A 13179-nucleotide genomic window follows, 5' to 3' on the forward strand; every position below is an offset into this window, starting at 1 on the left:
CCACGTTCATTTTTCCTGTTTATCTCCTTCGCAGTTAACCTGCAACCATGCCTGACCCGGCTAAGTCCGCTCCGGCCCCGAAGAAAGGCTCCAAGAAGGCGGTGACCAAGGCGCAGAAGAAGGACGGCAAGAAGCGCAAGCGCAGCCGCAAGGAAAGCTACTCGGTCTACGTGTACAAGGTGCTGAAGCAGGTCCACCCCGACACTGGCATCTCCTCCAAGGCCATGGGCATCATGAACTCCTTTGTCAACGACATCTTCGAGCGCATCGCTGGTGAGGCCTCTCGCCTGGCCCATTACAACAAGCGCTCGACCATCACGTCCAGGGAGATCCAGACGGCCGTGCGCCTGCTGCTGCCTGGGGAGCTGGCTAAGCACGCGGTGTCCGAGGGCACCAAGGCCGTCACCAAGTACACCAGCTCCAAGTGAGTTCCTGTGCGGAGCGATCGACCCGGCCCCATCCACACCCCAAAGGCTCTTCTCAGAGCCACTCTCTCTTCCAAAGAGAACTGGCACTTTCTTAACTGTCGGTAAGTGATTTATACTTGTTAGAAGGAAACAATTTACTTTTCTCCGTTTACTTATCTGGATGTCATTAGAGATGACTAAGCTACAACGTAATAGGTACTGCAGCAGAGCTCGAGAAAATTTTATATAGCTTTATATCAAAAAGCGTCAGGATTAGCCTCACAGAAAGCCAGTGTGGGAAAAATTTAAAACCCTTTATCCCAAACCAGTCTACCGATCATTAAATTACTATCCTGGTAAGAATGTTTCCTTTGGACAGTCTTCACTTTCATTCATACCCTACTATCGAACCCAGTGCCCAGTGCCGTCGAAGCCCTATGGAAATACTGGTCGCATCATGGTTGAAGAGCTACGGCTGCTAACCATAAAGGCCGATACTTCGATTGCACCAGGCGCTCCTTGCAAGTTCTATGGGGCAGTTCTATTCTGTCCTATAGGGTTGTTGTTATGAGTCAGAATACTAGGAGCTTAATAAATAGTAAGGTAAACAAGTGGTTTAGAGCTCAGGGTGCTAACATTTTGGTCGGGAGTTCGAATTCACCAGCCGGTCCTAGAAAGTCCTATGGGGGAGTTCTATGCTGTGTTATAAGGTCCCCAGGAGTCGGAATTGACGGCACACAACAAGGTAGACATACAGATTGCCTTAAGCGTTCTTTTAATCATTTACTTTTGGGGCGATGCTGGCTCTCCCATCTTCCTGAGCTTAAAAACCAAAAACCAAACCCACTGCCCTCGAGTCGATTCCGACTCATAGGGACCCAATAGATGAGTTCCTGAGCTTAGGTATGCAAAATTTTAAGATAGACAAGGAAAGAAAGTTGGAACCGGATTCAAACACTCGCAAGCCACCAATCGTGAGACGAGTTGGTGTCAATGGCTAATCCAGACGCTGCGCGGGTAGTTTGAAGTTGTCCATCGGTTTCTCTTTGTGCGTCTGTCCTGATGAAGGAATCGCATGTAAGGATTCCAGGCTCTGTGTGCTGGTGGGAGGAACCCTGACATCTTACCCACCCACATTTCTGAGTGAAATTCCTCTTGAGGGATGGAATTTGTTTCTACTTCCTATCCTCAATCTTCCTTTTAAAACACATTTTCCACCTTCTGGGCAGTTTTTCCCCATTATCTGGGAAAGCATTAACTGTGAGGAAAGATTTTAAATGTCACTTTCCTGGCAGGGTTCAGCTCCATGTCTTCCTTCTCACTATGTTACTACTGAATTTACTGTTTATTAACTTGAAGGGATCCTGGTGGCGCAGTGGCTGAGAGTTATGGCCTGCTACCTCTGCTAACCAAAACGTCCTCAGTTCAAATCCACCAGCCGCTCCTGGGAAACCCTATGGAGCAATTCTAATCTGTCCTATAGGGTTGCATTGAGTCGGAATCGACTCGACAGCAACAGGTTTCTTTTATGAACTGGAAGAAATTTCAAAAGAAAATAAGCAGAAGGGCTGTTTCCCACTTCCCCACCCCACTCCTAACTCAGAAAATCAAAATCCAACTTCCTATTTAAAATCCTTAATACCATATTTAAAACTAGTTTGATCTTTGCCGGGAATCAGCTTGGGAACGCCTCCACACTGAGTTGTTTGCTGCAATTTTGTGAAGATATCTTTAATCCAGTTAGGGTGCTCCAGTGACCCAACAACTTCATTCCAAGGTGTTTACATGAGACCATATTCTGCACACATGCAAAAGGAGATAAGCAACAATGAAACAGTGCTGTTCTTGACAGCAAAATACTGGAAACAACATGTTCACAGTCAAAATAATAAATACATTTTTGAGGTATATTCACACAATGGAATATCATACAGCAGAGGAAGTAATTGAACTACAATGACTGAATTTCAGAAACATGTTAAATCACCCAAGGTGCATATAACATTTTATAAGGGTCAAAAGTCAAAAGTAAAACCAAATTGTCTGTTAGTTAAGCATATATAGAAGCATGTGTGTGTAATTATAATTTTTTTTTTTTTTAATGAGACTGGTTAATTTTAAAAATCAAGAGGATGTCTATCTTGGTGATAAAGGCAGGGCCAGGGGATGGGGGAAAAGCACCAAGGTAAATAAAATTGTTGGCCACACCCTTGTTTCGGGGCTAGAAGTGTTTGATATAATTTGCTTTATACCTTAAATGTATGTTACATATATTCCTCTCATATATCACATACCGTACTGAAAAATATAATAGAGAGGGGGAAAACCCTCTTGTAAAATAAGTTCTAAGCATCATGTAGTTTGTCATAAAAGAAAACATACATGAGAACTCCAAACCTGATAATGTCCCTCTAAACCCGTTGTGGTTGAGTCGATTCCGACTCATAGAGACCCTATATGACAGAATAGAACTGGCCCATAGAGTTTCCAAGGAGCGCCTGGCGGACTTCGGTTAGCAGCCGTAGCACTTAACCACTACACCACCAATGTCCCTGTAGATATTATTAATTTCTTTTAGAGAGGAGGGGCAGGCCTAGCCCAGTAACCCAGTGCCGTCGGGTCGATTCCGGCTGATAGCGACCCTATAGGACAGAGTAGAACTGCCCCATAGAGTTTCCAAGGAGCGCCTGGCGGATTCGAACTGCCAACCCTTTAGTTAGCAACCGTAGCACTCAACCACTACTAGCAGTTAACTACTACGCCACCAGGGTTTCCATGGGGGGCGGGGGGGCAGGAGGAGGAGAAAAAGAAAACTCACAGAGGTCATTAAAAATCCTGTAGCTTCAAAAGCTCGAGGCTTCGGCGAAAATTAAGATTCAGCAGCCAGTCTCCAAAACCCCTGGTCTTGAATCTATAGACTAAGTTCCCTAGACCAAGAATCTTGATTCCCAGAGAGTTCTTGAAGGATTGTGATGGGTCTTAATTTCAGTTTTTTTTTTTTTTTAACATTATTTGGTGTAATTGAATCTGCATGCAACACAGAATTGATTGAATTTGTACTTCATGAAATCCACTTAATTAAATGCTGTTCACCCCTCCTTTGCCAGATATGTAAATCTTAACTTATCCTTCAAGGCCTATTCAAGTCTCAAGGACTCTTTGAAGCTCCAGACTGTCCTGGCCTGGTTGAACTTTGTCATCTCTCAGGTCCTCCACTTCTTGTAAACCTCATGTTCATTAAGCTTCTCACCTCTTTGTGGCAGCTCTCTGGCAGTTCTCTGTGTGTGTTATGTCTGTGTTTGTATTTTGTATATCTAGTATGCATTTGTGTGTGTGTTCTGTTAGACCAGAGATTTTACCTTCTTCATTTGTATATCTTCACTTCTTCTACCAACTCATTCCCAAAATGTTTGAGGGCAGTAAATTAACCATGTCATTGTGTTAGGTGCCGTCGAGTGGGTTCTGACTCATAGTGACCCTATGCACAACAGAATCATACATTTGGTTTTTTCATCACTATTCGTCATAGTATGGATGTCTCTAATCCTATTCACTAATGCAGATAATTAGCATTTAATTCTAGCATTGTTTTTATTTTACAGAATGAGGGTATTAGGAGATCAAAATTCAGGAGAGTTTGGAAGAAGATTTAGAGAGATTGAATTAAACCTAAACACTTTCTCCAGGCTCAAGATAAAGATTACAGAAGCTATTGCTTACTAAAATTGCATACACAGGATGTATATGTATATATATTCTAAGCCTTTAGCTATCAGAAACTGCTTAAATGACTTACTTGAATTCGTCAGCAGGGAAAAGGTATCTAGAAGAATATGTGGAGGGAGGCAGTAAAATCTGTGGGCAGAGTGGAAGGAAGCATGCAGAGAGAATTTGGTCCCTTCGTACAAGGTTCATACATCAGGTGCCAGATAACTTCATTCTTTAGAAAGTTAAAATTCATAAACGGCGGGAGGGGGAGAGGGGGGAGAGAACTCGAAGGTACGTCTTGTGGGTTATTTGCACCATTGTGAGCCAAGTGTCTAGCCCTCTGTTGCAGAAAAGTCTTGATTAAGTTATGCCATTGCTGATCAGCTTTGGGGAAATTGATTTAAGCTAATTCAAACCAAGATGTTACTTTATTATTTTATGTTGGAATTTATACCTTAATTGGCATAATCTACCCAAAGTAATTTTTTCTGTATTTTTTTCCCTAAAGAACAATTTGAGAGCTGAAAGGAGGAGATTGGAACATAGAAATAGATGAAAGAATTAAACCCTAAAGGACATTTCTTAAAGCTGTCTCTCATGAGTAAAATGGCCCTTCTGCAGCCTAGAGAAATTTACGTTTTTCTCTTTGGAATCAGAGCACACGGTGACTAAGCTTAATTCTTTGTCACTCACTTCTCAATTCCATGCAGTTTACTCTCTTTCAGTTATGGTATTGTATGGAGCACATTACATTATTTCAATTACAACTTAGTTACATTTTAGATTGCTTGGTGTGAAAAACACCTGAATCTCATCTTTTATCTCCGTCCTCTCAAATGTGTATGATTTCTGCAGATAACAAGTTTACCAATTTCCTAATACCCTTTTAACATTTATTTCAGAAGCTCACCTTTTTTGATATTGTCATCAAATCATAAAGGCGGCACCTATTGGGAGGCTGCACAAGGTAGAGCAGATATATAGCACCGAAAAGAAAAAGAAAAAGGAAAAATTTCCACACTTGCTAATAACTATAAAATAATTTTTCCTATCAACTCCTACAAATTTGAGCACACACAGAAATATTCCTAGGGATCAATGAACATGAAGTACTCAATAATCCCAGCCCCTTTGCACTTAATTTTTCCTCTAACCAAAATGCTTCTCCACTATTTTTCCCCACTTCCTGTAGGTTGCTTACAAGGGGCTCTCTCCCATATTTTTGTTGTGAGAGGGGGCCCTTATTGGTATCATATGACGATTGATGCCCTGGTAGTCTCTAAGTACACTACCAGGCAGGCTATCCCAGGAGGACACAGCACGGAAAGGCTCACAGACCAAATTAAAATGTTTGAATCATATACTTTATTTCACACTTTTTATTAAGTCAGTTGAAAACACACAGCAAGAAAGAAGCAAGGGGAAAAAGATGAGCAAGTTAACAGTTTAGTGTTCAGTCCAATTGGAAGGACCACACCATGTGAATCAAGTGTGTGCAAAGTTCAAACATCTGGTCTCTTTCTCACGGCATCAAGATCAAGTCTCCTGACCGATGGTGTGTTTACCAAGACTAGACTGCAGATTGAACAAAGGAACCAGGGATGGATTATCCATTAAGCAAGGTATTAAAAAAAAAAAAAAAAAGGTATACACTGGTTTAATTGTGCTTATTTACTAATCTGTAGTGCACAATTTCACCGGTTTTTCATGTCTTTGATATTTTGGTCTTTAACTGTAAATAGAGCAGGGGTTTAACAATATGGTCTTTAAGTTTCCTTTCAGCATTTAAGGTATCATCAATGAGTTCTTTATTCCTCTGCTCTAGGAGATTTCTTTGTGCTGTGAGTAAATCTCTAGTTCTTTCTTCTAAATCTCAGCCTATCAAACACATTTCAACAACATAAGAAGATCTTTTCTTTCAACAATCACCATTGCTAGGAGAATCACTGCCAAGATCCTAAAGTGGAGGAAATTTTGCCTAGAAAGCATAATTGAATTTTGCATAAAAGAATCTAAAAAAAAAAAAAGGTTAAAATTGAAAGCCACTTAAAGTGATATGAAGTCAAAACAATAACAGATTATATAGACCAATCTTTGTATCTTTCCAGAGCTTTCTTTTTGAATTACACAAAAAACTACAGTCACATTTTCACAAAAGGAATAAATAAAAATTAGGTAGCATTATAGGTTATCACTGTGAAAAACAAAATTAAAAGGCAAAGACAAAGTGCCATATAGTCATTTATATATTTCTTATCTATTTAGTTAGTAAATTTATGAACTACCTTGTCACACAAGAACAACAACAACAAAAAAATTTACACTATTCTACCAATTGACCAGCTGATGCAGAATTCCCCTTTTGTTCAAATTTCATATGCCCAGGACATAAATGAATGGCTGACCATTAAAAGCTTCTCAAGCCTGAGGTCTTTAGATGGGGCGGGGGGTGGAAACTACTTTGAATCTTTGCTTAAGGCCTCAGAATGAAAGCTAAGTATGTATGGCCTACATCTTTTTGGAAACTACATTGTATTTTTTTTTTAATCTAGGTGATTTGTAATTCCAAATTTCTGATTTTTTACATTCGACATGACAGTAAAATGAATAATTTACATGTATGTTATAATAAAACATTGAGACAAAATATTTCCCTGAAGATTTCCTCAGAGGTTTAGAATGAAGAAAAAATCCATTAATAAAGGGTTTGTGTGTGTGTGTGTGTGAGTTTTAAGCCTTTAAAAATTACTTTGTATATAACGTCTGCTTTAATTATGAAATTATTTCAGAATACAAAATCGAGAGTATAGGCATGGCCTATTCATGCAAGGATTCATGTTTTTCCTAAGAATAAAATGTTCTATAATGGTAAATTTCTAAAGTCTTTGTTCTTGTCTAAGGAAAAAAAAACAAAACTCTAAAGTTACACAGTTACCTCAATTAATATTAGGAGTATGTACATGTGATATGGTGTCTTGGTGGCACAGTGGTTAAGAGCTTGCCTGCCACCCAAAAGGTCAATAGTTCAAATCCACCAGCCGCTCCCTGGAAACCTCATGGGGCAGTTTTACCCTGTCCTATAGGGTTGCTATGAGCCGGACTCGATGGCAACAGGCTTTTTGGTTTATCAAGTTATATAAGGAGCCCTGGTGGCACAGTGGTTAAGTGCTTATCTGCTAACAAGAAGGTCAACCAACCCCTCTGCAAGAAAAAGATGTGACAGTCTACTTTTGTAAAAATTACAGCCTTGGAAATCCTATGGGACAGTTCTACTCTGTCCTATGTGGTCACTATGAGTAGGAATGGACTCCACGGCAAAGGGGTATATGTGATATGAATATGGAGTTGCACCTAAAATATGCTATAATCCAAATGTGCCAGTGTCTATTACTAGTTGGTTGTTTTGAAACAGTGTTTCAAGAATATGGAACTATATAAGTTTTATATTGTTGTTAGGTGCCACCGAGTTGGTTCCGACTCATGTCATAATACTCTTCTTTGTCTTCTCCAGCGCCCTTTGAAATCTTCTGTTCAGTTCTTTTACTTCATCATTTCTTCCTTTTGGTTTAGCTATTCAACGTTCAAGAGCAAGATTCAGAGTGTCTTCTAACATCTGTTTTGGTCTTTTCTTCCTTTCCTGACCCTTTAATGATCTTTTGCTTTCTTCAGGTATGATGTCCTTGACGTCATTCCACGACTTGCCTGGTCTTCGATCATTAGTGTTCAATGCGTCAAATCTATTCTCCAGATGGTCTCTAAATTCAGGTGGATATACTCAAGGTTATACTTCAGCTCTCGTGGACTTGTTCTAATTTTCTTCAGTTCCAATCTGAACTTGCATATGAACAACTGATGGTCTGTTCTGCAATCAGCCCCTGGCCTTGTTCTGACTGATGATATTGAGCTTTTCCATCGTCTCTTTCCACAGATGTAGTCATTTTGATTCCTGTATATTCCATCTGGCGAGGTCCATGTGTATAGTCACTGTTTATGTTTGTGAAAAAAGACATTTGCCATGAAGAAGTCATTGGTCTTGCAAAATTCTATCATGCAATCTCCGACATCATTTCTGTCACCAAGGTCATATTTTTCAACTACCTATCCTTCTTGTTTCCAAGTTTCACATTCAAATCACCAGTAATTATCAATGCATCCTGATTGTATGTTCGATCAATTTCAGACTGCAGAAGTTGGTAAAAATCTTCAATTTCTTCATCTTTGGCCTTAGCAGTTGGTGTGTAAATTTGAATAGTCATATGAACTGGTCTTCCTTGTAGGCATATGGATATTATCCTATCACTGTCAGCATTGTACTTCAGGATAGATCTTGAAATGTTCTTTTTGATGATGAATGCAATGCCATTCCGCTTCAAGTTGTCATTCCCAACATAGTAGACGATATGATTGTCCAATTCAAAATGGCCATACCAGTCCATTTCAGCTCATTAATACCTAGGATATTGATGTTTATGCATTCCATTTCATTTTTGACTATTTCCAATTTTTTAATTTTCCTAGATGCATACTTCATACATTCTACATTCTGATTATTAATGGATATTTGCAGCTGTTTCTTCTCGTTTTGGGTCATGCCACATCAGCAAATAAAGGTCCTGAAATCTAGACTCCACGTCATTAAGGTCGACTCTACTTTGAGGAGGCAGCTCTTCCCCAGTCATCTTTTGAGTGCCTTCCAAACTGGGGGGCTCATCTTCTGGCACTAGGTCGGACAATGTTCCCCCCGCTATTCACAGGGTTTTCACTTGCTAATTCTTTTCAGAAGTAGACTGCCAAAGGGTCCTTCTTCTTAGTCATTTTCATCTGAAAGCTCAGCTGAAACCCTTCAACCATGGGTGACCCTGCTGGTGTCTGAATCCCGGTGGCATAACTTCCAGCATCACAGCAACATGCAAGCCCCCACAGTACCACAAATTGACAGATAAGTGGAGGAAGTTGTATATGAACTGTGTATCATTTCACTCAAATTTATAAGGTAAAGTTGTATAACAATGGACTTTTGAAAATAATTCTTTTTTAATTATATTATTTTTAATGTTATTGTGTTTTAGGTGAAAGTTGAAATGCAAATTAGTTTTTCATTCGAAAATTGATACATGAATTGTTTTCTGACATTGGTTGCAATTAAAAATAATTCTTGATGTTAATTCAATTGCATTATAATTTTATCTTAATTTAGCAATTTTTCCTACACTTTAGCTGACATTTTGAAAATAAACCAGTAGAATATTAAAGCGATGAATAACTGTATTTGACCAAAAGTCTCTAAGAAATTGAAATTCCATGCTGTATTCAATTAAAATAATTGTACCATAATATGTGTGTGTGTATATTTCAGCGTATGTGTGTATAAAATATATTTTGGCTCATGGATTATATAGTTAAAACCTCAAAGGATTGAATCTATTTGTATTCTCCATCCATCTCACTGTTATTCTGTACCATGAGATTAGAATAATCAAAATTGACCAGTTATTGTATTTGTACTTTTTGGTGTCCTTGTGGAATAAATATTTAAAAAAAAAATGGCACATAGCAACCTAAGTAAAGTAGACAATGTGACTGCCACCCAGATCCCCCTTCAATAAAGGGCTTCTTACCTCTGCTGCTGGGAGTGTTATTGGCAGACAGCCTCCATCTGTCAACCCCATCAATGAGTATCTCAGTTAAAGAGTACTGCCTCACCCAAGGTCACTTCCCTTCCTGCGGTGGTCCACAAACAATGAATTGAATGTAGGAGTATAAAGGCCAGGCCACCTCAGTCCAGCTCTGGACAACTGGGAAAGGTGGCTCATTCTAGCTCCAGAGTTATCTGTGAGTTTGGCCAAGGTAGTCATTGGCTGGACATCACGGTTTGACTTCTCTCTCTGTCCTCTCCTACTTCCTTTCAATACCTTAAAAAAGTGTTGGTCCTCAGGGATCACCTTAATAAACATCCTGCACGCATGTGTACTAAACTGCCTCCGTTGGTTTCCCAGAGAACAAAACCTGAGATAGTTGATACCAGGAGTGGTCTGACAAAGCAGGCACTAAGACGCAGTTTTGGAAATGGATCACCTGGCAAAGAGGACCCATCACTGGAAGTAAGAGAGCACAGGCAGCACCTGGTACAAGACGGAGGAAATCCAATTGTTAAAACTTTCAACAACATTAATTACCACTCCCATAATTATTTTTTCTTTCCTTCTTTCTTTGGGTTAAATTTGTTCTTCTTTTCTAACTCTTTGATATGCTGCTTAGCTGATTAATTAAAAACCCTTTCTTCTTTTTTAACTTATGCATTTATATTTTTACCTCTAAGCATGGCTTTAACAGCATCCCATGAGTTTTATTATGTAGTAGTTCCATTATTTTCCAGTTCAAAATATATTCTAATTTCCATTGTAATTTATTCCTTGACCCAAACTTACTTAGAAGGATATTTTTAAATTCCAAACAAGGGATTTTCTGGTTATCTTTTCATTATGGATTTCTACCTTATTTTGATTGGGCCAGAGAACATACACTAAATGATTTAAATTATTTGAAATCTGTGGTGTGTTGATGCCAGTATATATAATGCACTGTGTGTATGTGTATACTATCTCCTCAGTTACCAACATGGTGAGGTTCCAAAGACCAGGTCGTTGTATGAATTGGCGTAATGTGAAAATGCAGACAGACCACATCGGATTACATAATGGAGGATAACTACATCATTACATAACTGTCAAATTACGTAACTGCTAAACCACTGAAAATTCAGGCAGCCCAAATTGACATATAACCTTAACCATCATAGCCAGTGTTACCCTCACCTTGTATGTTTGTTAATGCCAGACATAAGTCGTTAATGCACAAAACAATCAGATAGTAGATTTTTTATTATTATAGTAAAAGTGAAAAGTCAGATAACAAGGGTCATGGATTGAACTGTGTCCCCCAAAAATATGTGTATAAATTTGGCTAGGCCATGATTCCCAGTATTGTGTGCTCATCCACTGTTTTGTCATCTGGTGTGATTTTCCTATGTGTTGTAAATCCTACTTCTATGATGTTGATGAGATGGGATAGGCAGTTACGTTAACGAAGAAGGACTCTACAAGATTGGATTGTGTCTTGACCAGTCTCTTTTGAGATACAAAAGAGAGAAGAGAGCGGAGAGACAGAGGGACCTCACACCACCAAGAAAGCCCCACTGGGAGCAGAGCACGTTCTTTGGACCCGGGGTTCCTGTGGGGAGAAGCTCCTAATCCAGGGGAAGATTGATCACAAAGATTTTCCTCCAGAGCCCTCAGAGAAAGCCTTCCTCTAGAGCCGACACCCTGAATTTGGACTTCTAGCCTACTAGACTATGAAAGAATAAACATCTGTTTGTTAAAGCCATCCACTTGTGGTATTTCTGTTGTAGAAGCACTAGGTGACTAAAACAATGGAAGAGTGGACAAGTGAGGAGAAGGTGTAGTATATGTGTGTGTGTACACACACACACGCACACACACATATATATATATAATGTAGAATTTTACCAAAGCCCTGTGATCCTGGAAAACAGTAATGGTTAAAGAAATCCCTTACACTTTCATGTTCTAGAATATGACTGACCAAGACACCCTGAACAGTCCCCTCAGCTTGATTAAACTAGGCAGACTTCTTCCTGACTCTAGGCCTTTTATCTTTCCCTCTCCTTGGCCCGTACAGAATCCACATTGAACATTATTACAATGGCATGGGGCCAGTGCCACACCTCCTTTAACTTCACAAGGGGGAAGGAGAATCAAAGTCAACAGCCCAAGGCTCATTCCTATGAGGTGGAGGTCAGTCATGCCTCCTCTTTCTACCACCTTTACCAATTCTGACACCAATCTTCCCTCCCACGGCACTCTCTACTTCTCTGCTGGGTTCTATAATTCATTGCAGTGACCACACAGAACTCACAAGATGATACTCACTACTATGGAGTTTATTAGAGAAGCAAAAGTTTACAATTCAGGTTCAGGTTACAGTTCTTCCATCAAGAGAGTCTCTTTTTAGCCATGCCCACAGGTATACCCTCTGCCTCTGCCCTGCTTGGGCAAGTGTTACAAAGCTCTTTTAACTCTGTCAATAAGTTCCCAGAGGCACTCTAATCCACCCGTAAGCCTTGGCCCAAAGTGCTCAGCTTTTCCTCTCCCCAGATGGGAAGCCCACCACACCATCTCCTACTGTTGTTTCTCTGCTTCTTGAGAGCTCTCTCTCTCTCTATCTCTCTCCTAGTTTCAGGACCTTCTCAGTGCAGGGATCTCAGGTTCAAAGTTCTCTACTCTTGGCTGTTCTTCCTTGGTGGTGGTGGATCCTGTCTTTCCCACCTCTGGGATGGTTCATTTCAAGCCTAGCAGGATGGCAAAACTGATCAATTCCCTTGGTGGGCCACAATTGCCCTGTTTGCACAGTCTCACCCAATCACTTGAGTGGGAGTGACAAGACCATGACGAGAAAGCCCACCCCAACTGATCCATCGCACCACAAACGTGTTTCATCTGGCCTGAACAGTTAACTCAGGACATAACTCCATGTGATTGACAGACTCCATTGCCTAACTTCCCCAATAGTCTTTCAGTATTTTGCCACTAGCTCATTTTAGTCCTTCAAAACTTTCCCAACCTTTGCTTCAGTGGAGCTGAGCTCAGACTTAGTTCTACTTCTTTCTGGTCTCTCTCCACATTATAATAGTCTCCTTCCCACCTATTATAATGGTCCTTCCCACCTTAGTCCTTTCCCCTCCCCTCATGTATAATAATCCTTTGGAATAAAGTTATCCTTACCTGTTTTAACATTGTCTGGTGCAATGTTTTAAATTAACACACCACACTGATATATACATACACACATAAACACGTATATATAATACAAAATGGAAAGGTCATAAAATTAAAATAAAAAACTAATAAGGCAAACATACCAATGAAATTATTGATAACATTGATACTAATTATTTTTTATTACATGATTATTGACTATGTGCCTGCAGGGTAATGCTATTCAGCTATATGCAACCCCTCCCTAATGGAATCAGCTTTGCTCTTCC

General features: G+C 39.8%; 3 protein-coding genes across 3 annotated transcripts in view; 2 read left to right on the forward strand and 1 right to left on the reverse strand.

Annotated features, from left to right (window-relative positions):
- The window catches only part of LOC100663551 (uncharacterized), a 36832-nt gene extending 36594 nt beyond the window's left edge, over positions 1-238 (forward strand). The window contains exon 2 of the transcript XR_010321418.1: positions 35-238. The gene's annotated coding sequence lies outside the window, so the exon portion shown is untranslated. The remainder of the gene's footprint in view (positions 1-34) is intronic.
- The window catches only part of LOC135232753 (uncharacterized), a 35633-nt gene that overhangs the window by 7205 nt on the left and 15249 nt on the right, over positions 1-13179 (reverse strand). Inside the window, 1 exon segment of the mRNA XM_064293616.1 lies at positions 57-657. Coding sequence (XP_064149686.1) covers positions 57-657 — 601 coding nt within the window.
- LOC100661012 (histone H2B type 1-H) lies at positions 48-10433 on the forward strand. The gene is made up of 2 exons (XM_064282188.1): positions 48-529; positions 8634-10433. Exon 1 carries the CDS (start codon positions 48-50, stop codon positions 426-428), a length of 381 nt encoding a protein of 126 aa, XP_064138258.1. The 3' UTR covers positions 429-529; positions 8634-10433.

This window comes from Loxodonta africana, chromosome 1 (assembly GCF_030014295.1).
Source record: "Loxodonta africana isolate mLoxAfr1 chromosome 1, mLoxAfr1.hap2, whole genome shotgun sequence".
In the NCBI taxonomy this organism is placed as follows: domain Eukaryota; kingdom Metazoa; phylum Chordata; class Mammalia; order Proboscidea; family Elephantidae; genus Loxodonta; species Loxodonta africana.